The sequence below is a fragment of the Rhinolophus ferrumequinum genome, chromosome X (assembly GCF_004115265.2).
Source record: "Rhinolophus ferrumequinum isolate MPI-CBG mRhiFer1 chromosome X, mRhiFer1_v1.p, whole genome shotgun sequence".
Classification (NCBI taxonomy): Eukaryota; Metazoa; Chordata; class Mammalia; order Chiroptera; family Rhinolophidae; genus Rhinolophus; species Rhinolophus ferrumequinum.
The window spans coordinates 100,830,757-100,850,035 of record NC_046284.1 but is presented as its reverse complement, the minus strand read 5'-3'; the positions used below and the strand labels follow the sequence as shown (position 1 = coordinate 100,850,035).

At 35.0% G+C, this 19,279-nt stretch overlaps 1 protein-coding gene across 6 annotated transcripts in view; it reads right to left on the bottom strand.

Annotated features, from left to right (window-relative positions):
* The window catches only part of DMD (dystrophin), a 2,143,628-nt gene that overhangs the window by 735,109 nt on the left and 1,389,240 nt on the right, over nt 1–19,279 (bottom strand). For all 6 annotated transcript variants that reach the window (XM_033109718.1, XM_033109734.1, XM_033109713.1 and 3 more), the window contains exon 48: nt 8,997–9,161. In XM_033109718.1, the coding sequence (XP_032965609.1) occupies nt 8,997–9,161 (165 nt within the window). The remainder of the gene's footprint in view (nt 1–8,996; nt 9,162–19,279) is intronic.

Here is a 19,279-nt window from a genome sequence, read left to right as displayed (position 1 = left end):
GTTTCTCACTTCCCCAACACCACCCTTTAAACAATAAAAATAAATTATAAACACTGGAAACCAATACAAAATAATATTGAATGTTACCTATAATTGGAAAATAAAAATTAAAAAATAAATAAAAATAAACTAAATCAGCTATCTTATTCAGTTTAACCTGAGCTAGTACACATCTAAGGGAGTGATTATTTGGATGGGAATTATTTCATTCCAGTGAACTAGGTGACATTAACCTCTGTTAGACCTTTCTCTTTCCACTCTAGCCCCTCAACTCACTACATTCACTTGAGCTTTATGGTTCTTGTCCTCATAGGGGCCTCTCAAGGGACTTAGGAACCTTAAAGTAACCACCTAAAGTTGAAAAGGCTACTTGGAAATGAACTGGATATTCTATATACTCAGATGAGCTTTGAAGACATCAAGATAGCCCCTTGGTGTAGCCTCAGCCACAAACCCAAAGTCCACAGCATCCATAAGATTACATATTAGGTCCAAAGAAAATCTTAAAAGTCCTCCAACACTCCTCAAGTATTGGTGGATCCTTTGATAGATGACTGCATAAAGAAGATGTGATACACACACACACACACACACACACACACAATGGAATACTACTCTGACATGAGAAGAGATGACATAGTGCCATCTGCAACAGCATGGATGGATCTTGAGCAGGGTTTCCAGGTGGGAATTCCCGCCCATTCTTAGGAATTTGTTTCACTTTCCCATTCCCAAATCCTGAGAAAAGTTGGTTGGGAAATCGAGAAAATCGGCTCCTTGAACCCAGTATTACCCACAATGGGAAATAAATGTACTACTCACAATGTATCTCTTAGACATTTTTCCCTATTTATCGCTAGGGTTTCTGGGTGGGAATTCCTGTCTGTTCTCAGAATTTTTTTTTCACTTTTCCATTCCCAAATCCCGAGAAAAGTTGGTCGGGAAATTGGGAAAATCGGCTCTTTGAACCCAGGTGGTTGGCAGTATTGACTGTCACTTTGTGGAAATGATGCGTCATGGAGAACAGAAAACAGTTTATATCTCGGGATTCGGGAACGGGAAAGTGAAAAAAATTCCTGAGAACCGGCGGGAATTCCCGCCTGGAAACCCTAATCTTGAGATTATGGTAAGTGATGTAAATCAGACAGAAAAAGTTGAGAACCATATGATTTCACTGATATGTGGGATATAAAACTGAAAGCAACAAAGGAACAAGACAAAGAAACAAAAACTCATAGACACAGACAACAGTTCAGTGGTTACCAGTGGGAGGGGGGTGGTAGAAGAGGGTAAAGGGGTCAAATATATGGTGATGGAAGGAGAACTGACTCTGGGTGGTGATATACAGATGATGTATTACAGAATTGTACACTTGAAACCTATGAAATTGTACTAACTATTGTCACCTCAATAAATTTTAATAAAAATAATGTTTTGTGCCACAGAAACAACCAAATTTCCTAATCATAGGAATTCCCATCAGGTCTGTAACCATGGCAATCTGAAGCATTTTGTCATTTACACATAGTTGTTGTTTTCCTCTGAGGCTTCCCTGAAAGTTTTTGCCATCGGCTACAGGCCAGAATGCTTGTCTTCATGAAAAACGACTGTCTCAGAGACTCATGGGAAGGACTATGTTGGCTCCTCTAGTATGCTAGGGCACAGGCTTCTGATAGCTTTGCTGAAATAACTCTGAGGCCATTCCACTAGACTGAATGAAGCAGGATGGTCAGGACTCTAGTGGAGACGCCGCTGGGTTTATGACGCTGCCAACCCAAGATCACGCAGATGAGAATCAACTACATAGAACTGTATGAACTGATGATTGGATTAGGGCTTTTATTTGGAATGCCGCTGATGCTTTAGTGTGCTACTTTCTTGATATAAGAGACTCTTTTTTCTTCTCTCTTAAGCTATGGATAACTCATACGAAGTTAGTAGATTATACTTTTGTAAACAGAAATCAAACATTGACCTTTTCCTCTCTGCTTCATCTCTTCAGAATTCAGAAACTCTTATTGAGTATTCTTTATTTCATGATGATACAATTATTTGCACAGGTTCAGTAAGAATCTGTCCTTCTTGTATAAGGAAATAATTGAGAAAATTATATAACCAAAGCTTTGACTGGAATGTCATCTTTGAGAATGGTGTGAATAGAATTAGATATGACCAGACCGTTTGAAGGACGCACAGTTGACTTTTTAGAGACAATGCTTACAAAGCCCTCTGGGAACACTGGCGTGGTACCTAGCTTACAGGATGTCCAGATTTACAAGTGAACAAGGAAGGTCACTTTCTGGCAGGCTTAGGAAGTCTCTGGATGGTTTGAGGACTTTGTGAGAACAGAAGAATTCACCCAAATCTATAAGTACTGCAGGTAAGATTGATCGCAAGATCTTGGCTTGGCTTTCTAAACTCTTGAGGCTTCTAAAAACCGAAATGCCCATTGATAGATGACTGGATAAAGAAACTGTGGTACATTTATACAATGGAGTGTTACTTGGCCATTAAAAAGAATGAAATCGTACCATTTCCAACAACATGGATGGACCTAGAGAATACTATGCAACGTGAAATAAGGCAGACGGAGAAAGACAAATACCATATGATCTCACATATCTGTGGAATCTAAAGAACTGAATAAATGAACAAACAAAATAGAAAGAAAGATATAGAGAAAAAACGGGGTTGCTAGATGGGAGGGGTTGGGAATGGGGGAGAAGTTGAAGAGATTAGAAGGTACAAATTAGTACTCACAATATAGTCACGGGGATATGAAACACAGTATGGGGAATATAATCAGTAATGTTGTAAGGATTATGTGGGGTGCCAGATGAGCACTGGAATTATCAGGGAGATCACTTCCGAGACTGAGTAGATGCCTGACCAATGCTCCATACACCTGAAGCTGAAGTAGAATAATACTGAATGTCAACTATAATATATATACATATACATGTGTATATGTATATATATGTATATACATATATATGTGTGTGTGTATGTATATATATGTTTACACAATATAAAGTACAGCTTAAGGAATATAGTCAATGGTATTGTAACAGCTATATATGATGTCAGGAGTAATAGATTGGCGGGGAGGGTTATCACTTTGTGGGGGGTATAAATGTCTAACTATTACATTGCTTTGTACACCTGAAACTAATTTTTTTTTAAAAGGTCAAATCTGAGATTCTTTATGAAAACTTTCAGCAAATGCAAATCTTAAAAGGCCTGCATGGTCAACTACTATCCTTGTTGCACCTATGTAAATAAAGAGCCCAGCCTTATTTTGTAAACAAGAATAATCTTACTTTGGGTATCTTCATGAAATGGGAGGTGACTGTAGAGAAAAATTTTATGTTTCAAAAGAAAACTATAGTACATCCTTGTGGCTTATCGGATTCTAGTCCTGTTCATTGCCTTTGAGGTATTTTGCATTTCCTTGTAAACTACACAATTTTGTTACCTACCTGTCAATTGGACTGAATGCTGCTTTCTTTCACATTCTGTCAGTTCTTAACAAATTTTCAAATCTAGTTTCCTTCAATATCTGCATGCAATACTCCACACTGTTTCCCATTTTTTGGTCTGGTTTTCCTGACTTGGCATTACGGAGAACTAACTAAAAACTGACTGCCCAGATCCTTATTCAGACTCTGGATTGCCTTGCATTTAAACTTTCTCCCCAGGATCTAAAGAAGCCCTGAGAGCTGAAGCTGTACAACTTCAAAGGTCTCATCAGCACAGCAAATTATGTATGGACAACCTTCATGACTGAAGCTGCTGCTGTGTGGGCCACTCAGGAAGTTCACTGGAACTCCCACGTCTTTCATGCTCCACTCCAGGAAATAACCATGACTGTGGACAATCTTCCCCGAACCTCTCTGATGTCTGTGCTATCACTGAAAACATTCCAACTGTCATCAAATGGCCACTGTCATCTTCATTCTACCATCTAAAGATGTTTCCTACTCAACTTCTAGGCGTCTTCTTAACTGGCTGTTCTCTGAACTCAGAGACTGGGTTTACCGTCTGTTCCAACCATTAATCTGTGTTTTTCTTCTTACTTCCATAGAAAATCTCCTTCATTACATACGTGATCGCTCACACGATCCAGCAAATATTTTCTACTACCAAGTTATAAAGTCAGTTCAACTAGTCCTTCAATAACAGAAAGCTTGTGAAATGAACTCCATGAGTTAGCTCTCCTAAGTTGTTCAACGGGAAACCTTGTTTCCCTTGAACAAAAGAAGGCACTGACAAAGATGGTCTTAATAGTTCTCCTTAGCTTGACTAAACTTTATACAGGGTTCTTTCTGATTATAGGCCTGACCTGTCTTTTCTTAGCACATTTACTTCAGAAAACTTTTAATTGTAAATTCCTTCCCTGCTTCTTTGAGAGGAAAATCTTCTACAAAAGAGGAATATCTTTCTCAAGGACCTGGGAGCCATCCTCTTGAAATATAAATATCAAGAAGGATAGCACCCGTCTCCCTGTCTCTGTGGGAAGACAGTAGTCTATCTTCAGTAAGCGATAATTAGCCAACACAGATGGCCTAATCACATTAACCAAGCTCCCCTCTAATGTTCTCCAGTTCTCTTCTAAGAGCACATCCCAATGCTTAAAATCCTTCTTGCCTTTTGTTGCATGGAGTTGAGTTCAATCTCTCTCCCCTATTGCAATAGTCGCGAATAAAGTCTTCCTTGCCTATTAAGTTGTCTAGTGCAATTTTTCTTTGACAACCCTCACAGCAGTGTGAACACATGCAGAGGATTTTGGTGTTCAGATACTTTATCATTCAGTCACTACGAGCGGGTCCTTTGGCAGTTTTCAGTGTGGATTTGACATCATAGGGAATAAAGTTTCTTACGTGGTAAGGAAGACCCAGCAGAGTAGTATGCTGTATTTATTTATAGACCACAGAAGGAAAGTCATTTTGGAGGGGAGGAAAACACCCACCCTGTTGTCAATATGAAAGCATTTCACTCAGTAAAACTTAACATGAAATTATGTGTTCCCCCCCCCCCGCTCATATTTTAATAAAAAGTTAGGAAAGCAGTCGTTAGGTAGTTTTATGTCAGATAAATAGTATACCTGCAGGTCATTACTGAAACCATTCATTAAAGATGAAAAACGTAAGACCTTTTATAGAAATTTTAACTGGTCCTTGGTTCTTAGCATTCAATTATCATTTCCGAAATCTGAAATCAACATATTTTATATCTAAATTGAGAGTACATTTGAAAATCAAAATTCAAAGGCATGCCTTCTAGTGGGCTGACTGATGGAAAAGGGCTGTGATTCCGCCTCATTTTCACCCTCTACATCACGGTCTCATTGATTATGTTTCTCAGCTTGCAAAGGGTTTTGTGAGGTGATTTTCAAGATGAATATTGCTATTTGCAGGATTTCCTGAATAGGAATATTTTGGGAGCAAATTGTACAAACCAAGTGATGTGCAGTCAATTTTCACTCCAGCATAAACAATGTGTTAGAACAAAGCCCTTAAGGCTTTTTCTTTTCTTTCTTTCTTTTCTTTTCTTTCTTTCTTTTTTTTTTAATTTGGGTTTCATTACATAGCTAGCTGCATTTCAGCAATAAGCATGAAGTGCCAAGCAGGCAAAACTGAGGCTCACAGTGGGAATTACATATTTTTCCAACAGGTGCTCAGAGTCTGACTAGAGAAAACAAATAGCCTGAATGGCAAGACCTTAGGCCCTTTGTTTCAGAGGGAGTCATGCCCACCATGGCCAGACCCCCCCCAAAAAAATTACTTAAATTTAGGAAACGGAGGCAGCTTGTACATCGACTTCCTTTGCATTAAATAATTTCTCAGATTTTGAAAAGGTGTTTCTTTTTCAGTGTTAAAAAATGGGCATGTCCTCAAAATTGTTTAAAAAGTTTCGTTTTTCAGTAGTTTAAAGTTAAGCAAGGTCTGTGTTCCCCCATCTTTCTTTAACTGAAAAAAGGTGTACTCTCTTTAAGCAGAGGGCTATAGCAGGCTGTGCAGACCCATATGTTATAGCAGATGAACTATGCAATGTAAATAAATAACTTACTAGACAGTGACTATAGATAGAAGCGAGACAAAGAGGGATCAAAAACTAGGTGAATCAGTTATTCACAAAGGTCACTATTCTCTGATTACAAACTAGGTGTTCTGAGAATTATGGGAGGAATATCTCAGGTCATCCTATATATGATTTTATGATTTTTTTCTTTTCTTATTTGCCTTGGATACAGCTACAAGCAGAAGAAAAAGGCTAAGGGAATATTTTTGAAATCTACACTGAGAAATGAAAAACTCAGAATACGCACAAAGGACTGAAGCCAAGGAGTTTTAATGCCAGAAAAAAAGTGACTGCCTCTCCCCTCAGCGAGTTAAATCAAGCTGCAGGAGGCAAATATCATGATTTTTCTGAAACTACACACAATATCGAGAGTGGTGACTTGTAGCTTTGATAAAGAAAAGTGATTAACACAGCTGAGAGTGGCTTTCATTCCAAACTGCAGGAACCCAGTTGGCAGGAACCTATGGGCTGTGGACAAACAAAATCCCAATGCAAGTTTTCAATATTTGGGAACTATTCAGGGGGCACAGACTGGGACAAAGTCACTTTGGTTGAATCAACAACATCCATTTGTATCAGAGGACTCTATCTTTTCTCTTAAATATATTCCATATACAGAGATAGCTACCATTGAATATATTTTTCATCATTTTAATGAAGAAGCACATTTTAACTTAAGATTATGTTTAAAAGTAAAGGAATGTGCTTTCATCTGTGAGTTACAAAAAGCTATTTCTGGTTGGGAACAAAGAATCTATGGCTTTTTATTCTTTGCAATACAAAGTCAAGAAATATTTAATAACATACTAGATCCAAAATAATTGAGAATCTGGCTGAGGTCATTGTTTATTGGACCAAGCAACTGTACTCTTTGTTGAGATTATTTATTGACTAATGAAAACTCAGTATCAATGAGATTCAGCTGCTTTGGAGAAAGGGTGCTTATCACATACCTGTGAGGACGCTGTATTACTAGACAGCAAAACATTAAAGGGGTCCCAGAAATGATGGCTTTCCTGGATGATGACGTGGCTTTGCACTCAGGTTTGTCCCTGTGATCGCACATGACCCAAATCCATGGTGACTAGGACATTAGAAGCCAGGCCTTGGTGTCTGGACCTCCAGTGTGTCATCACTGTACAGGCTGTGTTGTTACCTGTCCTACTGTGACTTGAATGTAATCATCGGACTGAACCCAAGATCATCCCACAGGTGGAGCAGCCTGAGTTTTGCACTGATGAAATGACGTCTATCTGTGATTTACACAATGTCACCTCCTCTTGGGAGTAGCTATCAGAACAGTAGATATAGATATCAGGAAGAGGTAGGATAGAAGTAGTGGAGGGCACTTTGCAAATATAACTCATTTTAGTTATATCAAAGTGCCTCTCTCTCTCTCTCTCTCTCTCTCTCTCTCTCTCTCTCTCCTAACCTCACTCAAGCCCACCTTTCCTCAACTTTCACTCTTCTGCTCTAGAAGGTCCTCACACTTCGTTTTATCCTTGCCTTATTTCCTAGCAAAACAGCAACTAGATGGAGATAAAAATATTAGGTTGTTATAATCCTGGAAAGTAAATACATGGAATGATTTGGGTCAATGAATTAAAAGAAAAACTTGCCTTAAAGATGTTACTTATTTAGTCTGAAATTGCCTATCATTACTTTAATTAATAGGTTGTGATTTATATATTGATATATTTATAATTGGTTTATACGATTGACTACTGAATGTTGATGGCCCACAGGAGATGCAAAACAGTGCATCATGTTGGGACAAGTCCTTAGAATATGATCCTGGGAATGTAGAGAAGATAGGCACAATCATTGTGAACAGGGACACTAAAGAAAGGAGATGGTGGTGTCCAATTGGCATGCTTGTCTGGAGCCCTAGGATTACTCGAGCATCTCGTTACCATTCTGGGTACCTTGTTATCACCTTTATTTGTTGATTCAAAACTACTAACTACCTACCATATAATGAGTCCTGGGATGGAGGTATTCAGAACTCAGTGGGATAAGGGAGATAATTAAGGAGATGCCCTCTGCATTCAAAGAACAATGTGATGAGGGACTCAGATCTGTAAAATTTAAGTGTAAATCAATGTCAAAAGGCCATAGGAGATGGATACAGAGGTTTATAAGAAATCCTAAAAGGGTTTTTAACCCTCCGTGGGGTGTGGCAGGAAGCTTTGAAGAAGCAATGACATTGAATTCAGTCTTGAAGGATGGAGGAAAATTCATCATGTGAAAAAAAGGGAAAGAAGTCGTTTCAAGAACAGAGAAGATCAAGAACAGAGACATGGCATGAAACCACAGGCATATAAGGATACCATATAATTTGTTGGGGCTAGAATATAAGGAGAGGTTGTTGCCAGAATAAGAGGAGAGAAAGGTAAACTGGAGTCAGTCTGAAAGGGTTTTATAATGTATACTAAAGAGTCTGTAATTTATTTAGTAGGTATCTAAATCTCCCAAATGATGTCAGTTTTAGATAAGGAGTCAACAAACATATACCGTGTTTCCCCGAAAATAAGACCTAACTGGAAAATAAGCCCTAGCATGATTTTTCAGGATGACATCCCCTGAACATAAGCCCTAATGCGTCTTTTGGAGCAAAAATGAATATAAGACCTGGTCTTATTTTCGGGGAAACACAGTATTAAGTAAATTAAAATAGGGATGGAAAATGGATTGGAGTAGCAAATATGATGAAGGTATTCTAGTGATATGAGTTGAATGAATACATTATTGCTAGTAAATGCTGGAAGAAAATGCTAGTCAAATAATACTAATAACAATAGTGACAATCACCAACATTGCAACAACGATGATAACGATGACCACAAATGAGAAACTTAGTTTAGTGATATTGCTGTTGTTTTAGAAAACAATATTGAAAGCAAAAAAGTCCCTACCTTAATGTCAAATGGCCCTGTTTGATTTGGTTGATTGTAAATTTCCAACTGATTCCTAATAGGAGAAAGCCACAGAAGCAGATGATTTAACCGCTCTTCAAGCTGTCCAAGGACTTTTATGTGAGACTCAATTTCTCCTTGTTTCTCAGGTAAATATCTGGAAACCTGTAAGGAAATAAAAAAAAAACCGAAAAGATTGTTAAGGTTTAAATAAATATGGAAAAAGAAATATTTTCAAAAGTCATTTGTTATAAAATGTTACAGAAATTTACAGTATGTGGTATTTTAACAGCATGATATTGATTACTTACATGTGTTACCTGGTAGGATTTAATTTATGTATTACAAATCATTGATTCATAGTCTTCCCCCAAATTTCATGCTTAAAAAAACAATACGCTTTTTCTTGGAAATTCAAAACACACAGCCATACAAATGAAAACCCAACACCAACCAATAAAAGTAAAGGAGTGTATTCTTTACTTAACCACTCACTTATTAAACATAATGGTGTGTTGTTTATTACATGCCAGACACTCTGCTTTTGTAAGTGCTTCTAACTTTCTTTTATGTGAAGAAAAACTGCACAAGGAAATTATTTAATGTACAAAGAAAATTGGTGAGGTAAGCATTTTTGTGAGCTATAGTGTGTAGGCCCTAGTATAAACCAAGCAAAACAGAATCAGATGATTGGAATAAAAAGTACAAAGGACATTTGGATTAGAGCAGAATATAGAAGAATGATTATAGGTTATTTTTATTAAGGGCTTACTATAATATATGCCAAGCACCGTGTTTGCAAATTCACATGTACTGTTTTCTTGAATCTACCCAACAACCCTTTGATATAGATACTATTATTATCCCAGTTTTATAAATGGATGATGGCACTGGGGTTGAAAATGTAAAATAACTTGGGAAGCAGAATGCTATGCAGTTCAACACTGTGTTGAACTGGTCTGGAGCCAGGCAGCTTGGTTTTAAATTCTAGTTCTAGCACTTTCCTGGTACTTTCTTGGGGACAATGATAGTGTCTGCTTCAGAGGGTCACTGTAAGGATTAAATAAAGTCATCCACGTAAATAGCTTAGAGCAATGCTCTGAATGATGGTGAATGGCAATAAAGTCATTAAATATTAATGATTATTGCTCAAGCTCAAGTGTAAGTAGAGAGCCAGAATACGAAAGGGTGAAGCCTTTTTCTTCAGATTATCAAGGGCTAAGACAGGTACACAGAAATAAAGAATGTCAACTTGCAATAGCAAGTCTTTGTAATAATATTAATGATATACTATTCTAACAATAGAAATATAACATTACATTGTAATATGAACAAAAATGCTATAATATATAGCTATTATATAATAATATTATCGCAGTACTATGAATAATAATAGAGAACATTTTAAAAGTAACTAGATAAGCACACTAATATACTGGTGCATCATCTAAATGATGCCCCACACTTTGGAACAATTGCTTTAGATACTTTTAAAAGAACTAACTAATGAACTATTGCAAAATATATGGGGTGAAAAGGACAAAATAACCAGTCAATTAATTGACAGGGGAAGGAATTTTCCATAAACTCTCATTATATGTAAACAATATGCATTCTGATATATATTGCAAATACATTTCTATATATTGCAAAAATGCATGTGGATGCATGCGCAAAGGGTTAACATCCAGCCTGGGCTGATGCAGGTCAGCCTGGGCCTGACCTCAGGCTCTTACAACAATGTCTCCTTGGAACAATGACTTGAAGATGGATGGAAAATGTTGGACCTGCCTTATTTGTTGTATGGAACTATATCTGGATTGGGGATCTGTGAGCTAGAATATAGACCTGGAGTTTATAGGACTGAAATGTTGTAAAATATGGAAGGGAAATACAGGCTGCAGCTTTTATAAGGTGACCTGCACAAACCTTGGTTTTCATTCCTGGCAACCTTTCTTGGTAATATTTTCTTAAAATCTCTAAAATCGAGCTATGAACTCATTTACATCTGATCACAAAATAGTTTGTGTTTCATTTAGGCTTCATCTATAAGCACAGAACTCTATATAACTTTTAACTAAGATCGCTAGTTTCTTTCTCATCCTCCCAACTCATCCCTTCCTTGTTACTGAGATAGAACAATTCCTGACAGAAAACAGTGCAATGGGTGAGATTTGGCTAACATCTGGAATAATTAAATGATAGCTTGTAATGAGATCGTGGGGCACATGCAGTTTTCAACTCAGTTATGGAATCTGCATTAGGTATATCCTCATGGACCTTGGGCTTTCCCACACCATAGCATTTACCTCCCACTGTTTAACTTGTTATTTACATTGACTTCCCTCACTGAGCTTGGATTTCTGTATGAACTGGGTTTCTACACATGATAGACCTTCAATAAATAGCTGTTGAATAAAATACATTTTCCAAATTGAGAATTAACTTCTTTTTTTTTTTAATGTAAGAAGCAGTACATATCCAGAGTAGTCAACGACATAAAATGTAATTTTACCCTCAAGTTCAACAGTTTTAATGAACAGAAAAAAATATTAGTAAATTGGACTATGTTAACAGCAGAAATCTCTGCATGGCAAAGAAAACTAAAAATGAAGTCAAATGACAAATTGTGAAAAATGATAGTTGTGAATCACACTTCAGTTAAGGGACTAATTTTCCTAACACATAAGAGAACTTCTGCCAACTGATAAACCGGCCAATGACCCAAAAGAAAATTGGACGAAAGTTAAGGATAGTTTACAAAAAAGGACACAAATGGATTTTAAACATACAAAAAGAAGGTAAGCCTTGGTCATAATGAGAAATCGGAAAATTTCATCTATTGCACTGCCAGAAATCCAAGTCTGAAAACACATTATGTTGCCAAGGTTGTGGAAAACACAGACATTAATACATGTCCAATGGGTTGTACTTGTTGCTACATCCCTTTGTGGAAGATGATTTGGCAATATCTATCAAATGTATGTAACTGTTGACTCAGAACTTTTACTTCTAGGAATTCACCTTATAGGTATTTTTCTGGAACTAAAATCATTGTTTGGTGATGGTAGGGCAGATGGTAGATGAAGTAGGAGACTTTTCACTGTATTTTTTAATTTTTGAAAAATATAAATGGATTACTTTTGCAAAGACGTAAGTTAATTTGGAAAGGAGAAGCACTAGCTTTTCTTCACATCAAAAATGGTGGTGAAAAATTATACTTTACGTATTTTAATAACAAATTATTATTAATAGGGTATAACATTTCTAAAGCCATCAGTCAAAAATCCTCTGATTATTTTCCTATAACAAAATCAGTTTGTTAATGGTAGGGTGAAATTTGAGACCATCTAACACATAATTTTCGAGCTCCCCCACTTCAAAACAGTCTTCAGGAATTGATGCCTTCTTCTATATACTTCACGGAAATAAATAGATATGAATAATTTATGGTGTAGAACAAGAATAAGTATTATGTCAGTTTCTACATGTTTTAAAATAACTTACTATTCCCCATACTGCATTTCATATCCCCGGGACTATTTTTTGACTACCAATTTGTATTTTCTAATCTCTTCTCCTTCTCTCCTATCCCCCAACCCCCCTCCCATGTAGCAACCATGGGGAATATAATCAATAATGTTGTAAAGATTATGTAAGATGCCAGATGGGTAACTGGACTTATCAGGGGGATCACTTCATAGATTGTGTAGATGCCTGACCACTATGCTCTACACCTGAAGCTGAATAATATTGAATGGCAACTATGATTAAATTATATATAAATACTACATATATATATATATATAAAATCATGGGATGCAAATTTCAGCATGGGAAATAGAGTCGATGGTATTGTAACAGCTATATACGATCTCAGAGGGGTAGTAAACTTGGGGGGTTATCAATTTGTGAGGGGTGTAACTGTCTAATCATTATGTTGTTTTGTATACCTGAAACTAATATATAAAAATTAAATTTAAAATATCACCATAAATAAATAAATAAAATAATTTACTATGTTTACCACTTCATATTCTTACCAAAACACTCTTCTAGTAAAATGCATCATTTTTCCCAATAATCTTTCTCAGTATTATAAAACCATACTTTTCATATATGATCCCTGTGGTGAAAAACACATCCCTGTGAAAGAAAACAATTAAAAACATCCAGTTCCCTTATGTGTTAACTTAGTATCTAACCAAATCTTGACCTAATTTCACACAAGATTAGCTTCCTCTTCTTTCAATTTCTGAATTTTAATTTCAAATGTGTAGACATTTTAATATTAAGCTAAACAGAGCTATTTGTTTTGGAAATAAACTGATATTAAATATTGACTTCATATCTTACACTGAAGATATTCTAGAGAAGTTAAAGCTTTAAAAGTAAAAAAATTAATAGTAACAGAACTAGAATAAAATACTGGTGTGGGGAAGCCCTTACGAAGCAGAAAAAATATAAACAAACTATTATATAGAATACTTGTATTGTTCATTTAGAAATTAAGGCCAATTAGCAGAGTTAAAAACAAATGACAATTGGGAATATTTATAGCATCTATCAGACAAAGGGTAATATTCTTACATATAAAAAGATCATTCAATGAATGAAGAGAGGTGGAGAATCAATTGCAAAACCAGATAAAGAATATAAACAGGAATTTGACAGAAAACGCAAACAGCCAGTACCCCAAAGTCCAACCACTATAATCAATGAAATGCAAATTTAAACACCAATAATCTACCATCATTTGTGTATCATATTCACTTTTGTAAAAGGTATTTGTCAAAATTCTGGAAAGTAAGCACTCTTGTGATGTTTGTTGGAGAATAAATTCTTACTTTTGCAAGGTGTAATTTGATAATTCAAAACAAAAAGCAAAACTTGTACTCTGAAAACTACACACATTAGTGAGAGATCAAGGAACCCCTAAACAAATGAAGGAATACACTGTGTTCCTCTATTAGAGGGAACCAATTGGAAGGTCCAATATTGTAAAGACATCAGTTCTCTTCAAATAATTTGTAAATTTAATGCAATACCAATTAAAATTGCAGCAGCTAGTTTTTAATAGAAATTGACATGACAACATTAAGATTTATATGTATATTCAAAGAGCTAAGAATATCCAAGGCAATGATGAAAAATAACAAGGTTTAAGAATATTTACAACCAGATATCAGTATTTATTGTAATTAATTCTGTGTGGTATTGCTGTAAGAACAAGTAGACTATACTATTTACTTAATTTATGATAATGGCATCACTTTAGTTAAGTGAAGAGTAGGTGATTTCAAAAAATGGTTCCAGGTTAAGTGGCTATTCATACGGGGAAAAAAAATCTTGACTCTTACTCCACACCACACACACACACACACACACACACACACACACACACACACACACACACACAAGTTCTAGACTGTTGTACTTCCATGTAAAAGGTAAAATAATAACATTTCCTCAAGAAAATATCTCGATGATTTCAGGTTAAGTGATTATTTCTTAAACAAGACATAAAAAAGCACTGGCCATAAAAGAAAAGGTTGATAAAATGAGCTTCATTCATCAAGAGAAACTATTAACAGAAAGAGCCAAACCCAGATTGGAAGAAGACACCGTGTTTCCCTGAAAATAAGACCTAACCGGAAAATAAGCCCTAGCATGATTTTTCAGGATGTTCGTAATATAAAATAAACCCTACCATATTTCACCAAAAATAAGACCGGGTCTTATATTAATTTTTGCTCCAAAAGACGCATTAGGGATTATTTTCTATTACGAGCATCCTGAAAAATCATGCTACGGCTTATTTTCCAGTTAGGTCTTATTTTCAGGGAAACACAGTATCTGCAATGCATATATCTGATAAGAGACTTATGTCCAAAGAACTCTGACACCTAAGAGAAAGACTAATAACTAACTTTTTTAAATGGGCAAAAGATTTGCACAAGGACTTCACATAAGTAGACATAAAATGGCTTTAATCATTAGAGGATTACAAATTAAAACACGAGATACCAGTTCACATCCAACAAAATGGCTGAAAGGAAAAAAATCGGAAATACAGACTTTTGATGAGAAGATCGATACCCTCATACAGTGCTGGTGAAAGTGAATTGGTACAACCACATGGGAAGACTACTTGACATTATTTCCAAAGTTGAATAAATACACACATATCATCTGAACCCGGCCATTCTACTTCCAAGTACATTCAAAAGATATGTGTACTTACCGTGCAGTAAAGGGCATGTACATCATAACATTATTCTAATAGCCTCATACTAGACACGATCCAAACGTCTACTAGCAACAGTAGAATGGATAAACTGTGACATATTCACACAATGGAATACTGTGACAATATTAAGTAAACAAGACTATGGTACCTGCACTAGCATAGAAAAATCTCACAAAAATAATGCTGATTAGGAGAAGTCAAACATAAGGGCATATACTATGTGATTCCACTTATATTAATTTCAAAGGCAGGCAAAACTAATACAGATGTTAAAAGTGACAAGAGTGCTTATCCTTGGGTGAGTGTGGCAGCTGGGAAGGGGTTAAGAACTAGAAAGGAGCATGAGAGATGTTCCAATTTTTGATCTGAGTGCTAGCAGCATGCGTATGCTAACTTTTAAAAAATCCATCAACTTCTTATGATTTGTGCACTTCTGCATGCATCTTTTATCCTTCAATTTAAAAGATCACATGGAAATATTTTAAATGGTTTAAAAGTATTCATTCCTTTCAACCACAAAATTCTGTTTCTATAAATTTTCCTAGGAGAATATCACAGATATACATGGAGACATGTGACAAGAATGCTCAATCAATTCTGTCACTTATACTAGTGAAAAACTGAAACAAAATCCCCCAAGTAGAATAAATTACATCCATATAATGGAATTCTTGACAACTATGAAAGTACATATCATGAAAAAATTCTATTGTATTGAAAAATATTCATGCTATATTAATAAAAAATAAAAATAATTATAAACCATACATGAATTATTTTTGATTTTCTGGGTATATCTCACATATAAGTATCTAGATACAGATACACACATACATATATATTTTTTAAACAACTGGAAATACATGCACCAAATTATTAACCATAATTTTTGGGGGGTGTTACCAATTACAGATAATTTTTATTTAATTCTTAACATAGTTTGGCCTTTTCCAAAGTTACCATACAGAAAGAGTATTATTTTTAATGTTTTAAATGTTAAATAAAAATAAATCAATGGACAGTACTGGTTGGGTAGCTGGTTATCCCTCTAAAATATTACCAACAATGAAATTGATATACCACAAATTTACAATATGCTTCAGGTACTATACAATAGATTTTACTTATATTAGCTCCCTTAATCTCATCCATGATACTGTAAAATACATATTATTTTCTCAATTAACAAAAGAGGAAATTAAGGCTTAAGATTATAAATAATATTCCTAAAGTTACTAGTAAGTCAAAAACTTGGCATTAACGTCTGGGTTTTCCTGACTCAAAATTCTACTCTTTCCTTTCTCTTCCCTCCCAAAACACTATTTTTTATCATCTGTCAAAATCTAACATATTACTTGATAAATGGAGTATTGAAACATACTTTTCAAAAGTTTTCATTTTTGGGGGGCACAATCTATACAAATACTCATCATTAATAAGATACACATTTGGAAGTTACTTTTAATATGAAATAATATAAATGAAATGCATATGTATAAATACATTTTGAAAATAAAAGACTACTTGACATTTGTCTGTTTAAGACCGTCAATTATATAGTGACTACAAGATAACATAGATTGCTTATTGACTAAATTTTTGGATGATGATTAATCCAAAATCATGATTAAATCATCTTTACATAACTGGACTAAGTAACTTCTATATTTTGTAGATTTTTCATTCATTTTAAAATAGAGACATAGATAAAATAAGTTGTTATGATTAAAAATAGTTATAGAAAATTGTCAATTCAAAAAAGTCACCATTTACATGATAAATTTGCATTATTTCCAAAGAATTTACTGATAAATGCTGAATTCTGAATCTTTCATACTTAAAAATATAGATGATATTTGATTGAGTTTAACTCAGTTTTGAAATTCCCATCTACTATAATTCTAAACTAAATACCAGGTGAATGACATTTTAGATGTAAACATGAAATTGTATAAATAATGAAAATGTGAATGAATATTCTTATAATTTTGATGTGAAAGTTATAATTTTGATTTGAAAACCATAAAGTGAGATTTAAATTCAGAACAATATAAAACTTCCTTACATAAAAAATCAAACAAGCAAAAGAAAAATCAAAACTGAAAATAATCCATCTTAATTTAACAGACACTCTTAATATAAAACCATTCTCACCGATCAATAGGAAAAAGACGAATAGTCAACAGAAAAAAAAAATGAACAAGAATCAGAAATATAAAATTCATCGAAGAATTATAACTGACCTCTAAATCTATTAAGACGGTTTAATTTTACGAGCAACCATAGAAATGAAATTCAAATAGTGACATGTAATATTGCACCTGTTTATTTGGCTAAGATGAAAAAAAAAAAAACCTATCTGGTGTTACACTACAGTGGTGTCATACAATGTCAAGCAACAGAGCACCCGGGGAATCGGGCCCGCTCATATACTTCTGGTAAGCAAGCAAGGTGGAATATCCCTGGGGCTGGGGCTGGGGCTGGGAGTGAATGGCGTAGACTTTTGCAGTACATATCCAAATATAAATATATTCTCACATTTAGGCCAGAAATTTTACTTATAATTTATGTTAAGGCAACAGTGATATGCACATATAGTAAACTACAAGAATGTCTGCCACAGCCTCATTTATAGAGGAAAAACATTTGTTATAGCTTACATGTTCATCAATGGGGTATGGGTTAACAATTACGGAACACTCTCCTACTGAAATACTTTGCAGCCATTTAAAAAGTGATGTGATGTATATTTAGTGATATGGAAAAATGTATGGTGTACCAAAAGTTTTAAAGTTGCAATTCTGGCTAATAGGTCAGCTTTTCTTAGTTGCTCTTTTAATTTTTCTGCAATGAATATGTACGTACTACTTTTGATATGAAAATGGCTACACATGTATACTTCTATGGAAATCGAGTATTTGTGTAGTACTTACAATATGCCAAGCATTATTCTGTTTTTATTTTTATATATCAACATTTAGTAATAACAACCCCATTCTGTAAGTACTATTACTGTCCCCATTTTACACATGAAAAACAGATACAGAGAGGCTAAGTGACTTGCCCAAGGTCACACAGCCAGTAGTGGTAACTGAGCTAGAATGTGAACCCAAGAAGTCAAGCTTAGAAGCTCATGCTGTTAAGCAGTGTACCATGTTGTCTCCCATTCTTTTCAGCTTTATATATGACTTTGAGAAACCATACTGATAGGAGTACAAAAGAAAGTTTGCTTTCTTTCACAGCATTTCTTAGAATAAATAGCTTTAGGTACTGATTGGATCTTACTATAATTTCTAAATAACTCTGAATGTATATGGGATGTTAAAGTCCTATTGTCCTAACAACTGCTGAATTCAACTTCTGAAATCATCACTCATTTTATTTTCTTGCTTAAATCCCATGACTGATTCCCAACTGCCTCCAAATTCTTTAGCCCGCGTTTAAAAAAATAAAAAAAGCTCTTGATAATCTGACTACCATTCTTCACATTTTTTTTTTTCATAAAAAACTCCATTTTGGTCAAAACGGTGGCCTCATTGTTCTTGGTATGACCCTTGACTTTTCTTCCTTCTGTTCCCGTCATCGTCTACTTTGGCATTGAAATACCTTCTTTTCCCTGAATAAAAGATCTCTTTTCTTAATTAACACATATAAAACCCTTCCCCATCCTTCATGGTTTGTGTAATGAAAGTGTCACCTTCTCAAAGAAGATTGCCTGATCCCTCTGGATAGAAATAATTATTCTTTCTAATAAACTCTGTAGCATTTATTATCTGTGCTACGACATCAGACCCTGTCAGGTATTGCTTTTTTCTTTATTTTACCATTCTCTTTCAACTTTATCTTCTTCCCGTGCCTCCCCCCAAAAGCTTGAAAACACACACACACACATCACATCATACACATTCAGCATCAATAGAATTTTACAACTTTGTATACCCTTACCACTTTCTCTTATATGGTCTAGCATTTGTTAAATGACCAATCACACAAACCAATCCTTTCCTAATAGAATAGAGAACAGATACATTAA